Genomic DNA, 3,428 nt, shown 5'->3' on the forward strand with positions numbered 1-3,428 from the left:
AATTTCAATTTTCAATCTTTTTGGGAGGAGCTTCCCTTAATGTACATGACCGTTAACTCTCTCCAGCTCTGTGCCTAATGAGCACTGCCTATATGGTACCCATATTTTGTTCTATATAAAAAAAATCGAAATTATTTCTTATCAACTAAAACGGCATTCAACCAAAATCATTTGTTGCTGCAATCGAAAAAACTGACCTCTTCAAACTTCCGTTCGACAAATTTTTTCATTGGAAAAATGACGAATATTTACTTCGCTGACTGTAGCAATTCAATAATAAATGTGATAGTCCTTCCAAAGAGAATGGTCAAAATTGTATAAATAAGTACATGATGCGATGACGATATACTTGTCTCCATAATTAAAAACCTTAAAAATAAAAGCGTTCGAAATTTCTCGACGTCATGTTATATACATTCCCAATAAAATTCCCGAAATAAATATGAATACATTCGAAACTATATAAAAATCTATATTACAACGAAAAAAAGAATTAAAAATAAACAAACGACTTCGCATTAACCCGAAAGAGGCGGTACGGATACATTCAAATCGATTGACGACCACTAGCAACACACCGAAAAAAAACCCTGGAAAATCAATCAAAATATTTTGTGTACTTGGTCATTTCGTGAAAAAAAAAACACACACACACACACGAAATCGATAAAATATGGACAAAATAGTTAGAATTGACACGATATATATATCATTGTAAGTTCAATTTAACTTTGTCGCATATGGTTCGGTTCCAACTGTATCGCGTACACAATTATTCAGTCAGTAAAAAACCGACGTGTCCAATAGTTCAAATTCAAATTTTGTCGCAGATGGATGTCATTCAAACGCGATTTATTTGGTTTATTTGATGTTTATGTGATAAGCAAAAATGGATAGACACAATGCAAACGGTGAAAAGAGTCGAGATTTTGGTGACCTGCCAATCGTTGTTAAAATTCATAAATTTATGCAATAGAAATGGTGTTTTTATTCGTAATGTTAAAATACCAAATTCGTTATTGATTTGTGCTTTTTTATCGCCAATCATTTATGAGGCGATTTCGATAATTTGGTTGGTGGTCGAAACCGACATGGAAATGCAAAAGAAATCAAATGTGCTGTGCATTTTTGTTGCTATTTTACAAGTGACTTTAACATACGTTTCAATGATGAAATCAAACACATTTACTATGGAAACCATCGATCATATTCAACAAATTGTTGATAAAAGTGAGTTTTTGGTTGGACGAAATTACAAAAAAAAATGAACTAAAATTGAAAAAGGGCATGTCTACGATGAATTTCAGTCCATTTTTCTTTAAAAAAAATCCCGGACACCGTTTCGGGGAAAGAGACTGAAGTTCGGTAACAAATAAGCGGTTTCAGTCGCGGGCACCGTTTCGAATTTTCTTCACTTAAAGGTGTCAACGAACAAAAATTGTGCGTCATGTCTCTCTCTGATGATTCGGGGACTAAAATTGTATCCGTCCGTTTGTACAACGGAACATAGTTTTTTTACATCACACAGTGCCAATTATCTTTTTTTCTCCATGTTCTCTCTGCTTCAATGTGTAGTATTACATCGATATTGACACTACAGTTCCATAATACAAAATACATTTTTTTATTTACTAGGATGCGAAAGTACACCGGAATCGTATAAAATCTACGAGGAATGCGAGATGAAATATGCGAAAGTTGTAAAGATGATATGGAAATTCGGGATTGGATTCGTTGTTGTTGTGCTATCAATACCGCTTCTCTTTCCGTTGGGTCATTTATTATTTCATTATCCACCGCCGAAGCTTTGGGCACTTCCGATACCGTCAAAGTATGTTTTTATATTACCATTCATGCTCTTTTTTCTTCAAAATTACAATTATAGTGTTTTGAATAATTGTTTGTCGTGGGAGCAATACACGTGATATTAATACAAATAGAGAATGATTTCGTGGTTTTAAAAAATCCAAAGAAAAAATCAATATACTCTCGCTCTTTCTCAAAATTATGATAATGTTCGTCACCCTTCACTTTGAAAAGAGAAAAAAAAAACTTTTGATTAATATTTCATTGCTTTTCCCCCTCTCTAATTTTAGAACACCCTTTAACAAGGAAACATACTTCGGATTTATTGCATGTGTGTTTCTTCAATCGTTCGGAATGGTGTGTTGGACAATGGGATTCATTGCACCGTTGACACTGTACATAGGATTGTGTTCGTATATAATTGCGCATGCGATGGATTTTAAAACGATTGTTGTTCGGCTGGACGACCAAATAACACTCAATCGTCACACAAGTAAAAAGAAGAAAAAACCCAGCGCCGATATCAATTTGATGTTGACGAATATTTTAGTTGAAGCGTTTGGAACACATTTGGATTTGTTTAAGTATGACACAGATGGAAATTTATTCCCATTTATCCATGCATATGTTTTGAATGAATTCTCTCTGTTGTCAACAGATTGCTGGAAAATACACGAAAAACGGTGTCCGGTTATTTATACTTTCAATTTTTATTCACGCTAAATTACATTGCGTACGTTATATTTGGATTGGATGGCGTGGCACACGAATTGAATTTCAACGGATTTACTGTTTATTTTATTCTATTCATATCGATTAGTGTGAATTTTATATTATGCTATTATGCTGACAATTTAACGTCACATGCATGCGGAATCGCCGATGAATTATACAATTCATTGTGGTTTGAAATGCCAATTCAACAACAAAAATTACTACTCGTACCAATTTGTCGGGCACAGAAATTGTTTCGATTGACCGGTTTTGGGATTTTTACATATTCGCAGCAAAATTTCGCATGGATTTTACTTCGATCACAATTTACAAGACTGATCATGTTCATAATGACGGGCAATAAATCGCCCGCTCTTATGCTTGTTAAAGATATCACTAATGTTAATCTTTGAATCGTTTTTTAATTCAATCGTGGAATTTTTGAAGGAGTAATTAATGAAGAAATAAAAATTATATTTTTTGGAACAAATTACGTTTTTTTGAGTTTTATATTTGGCTATGTATGAGAGGAGAGAAATGAAAAAGGCTTTTTAGAGAATTAACAACGACCTGAAGTGAAGTCGAATCGAACAAGAAAGTGTGTGAAACAAATAATATTTCAAGGATGCAAAGAGAAATTCGTGAAGAATTGCGCTATGTGTTTCACTCATTTTGGCTCTCTGTGCGTTCATTCATTTCGCTGTGCGTTCATTCTATTGAGATATTTTCAGGCAGTTGAATTCGTTCAGGTACCAAGCGTCAAACGCTGAAAAGGAGCGACAATAGAAGTAAATTTAGTCGAAACTGCTAAAATAAAGAACCATTCAATGGGCGACAAAAAAAGCTGTAGTGGAGATCACTCAAAGCAAACTGCAATAAATACACTTAACTTGATACGCTCCAATCGG

At 33.9% G+C, this 3,428-nt stretch overlaps 1 protein-coding gene across 1 annotated transcript; it reads left to right on the top strand.

The window, feature by feature from the left end:
• Nucleotides 1–2,151: 2,151 nt before the first annotated feature.
• On the top strand, nucleotides 2,152–2,933 carry LOC116340381. The gene is made up of 2 exons (XM_031766854.1): nucleotides 2,152–2,390; nucleotides 2,465–2,933. The coding sequence occupies exons 1-2, from the start codon at nucleotides 2,161–2,163 to the stop codon at nucleotides 2,931–2,933; spliced, it is 699 nt and encodes a 232-aa protein (XP_031622714.1). The 5' UTR covers nucleotides 2,152–2,160.
• The last annotated feature ends 495 nt before the right edge of the window (nucleotides 2,934–3,428 follow it).

Source organism: Contarinia nasturtii, unplaced genomic scaffold (assembly GCF_009176525.2).
Source record: "Contarinia nasturtii isolate CC-2019 unplaced genomic scaffold, AAFC_CNas_1.1 Cnas_scaffold_668, whole genome shotgun sequence".
NCBI classification, from domain to species: domain Eukaryota; kingdom Metazoa; phylum Arthropoda; class Insecta; order Diptera; family Cecidomyiidae; genus Contarinia; species Contarinia nasturtii.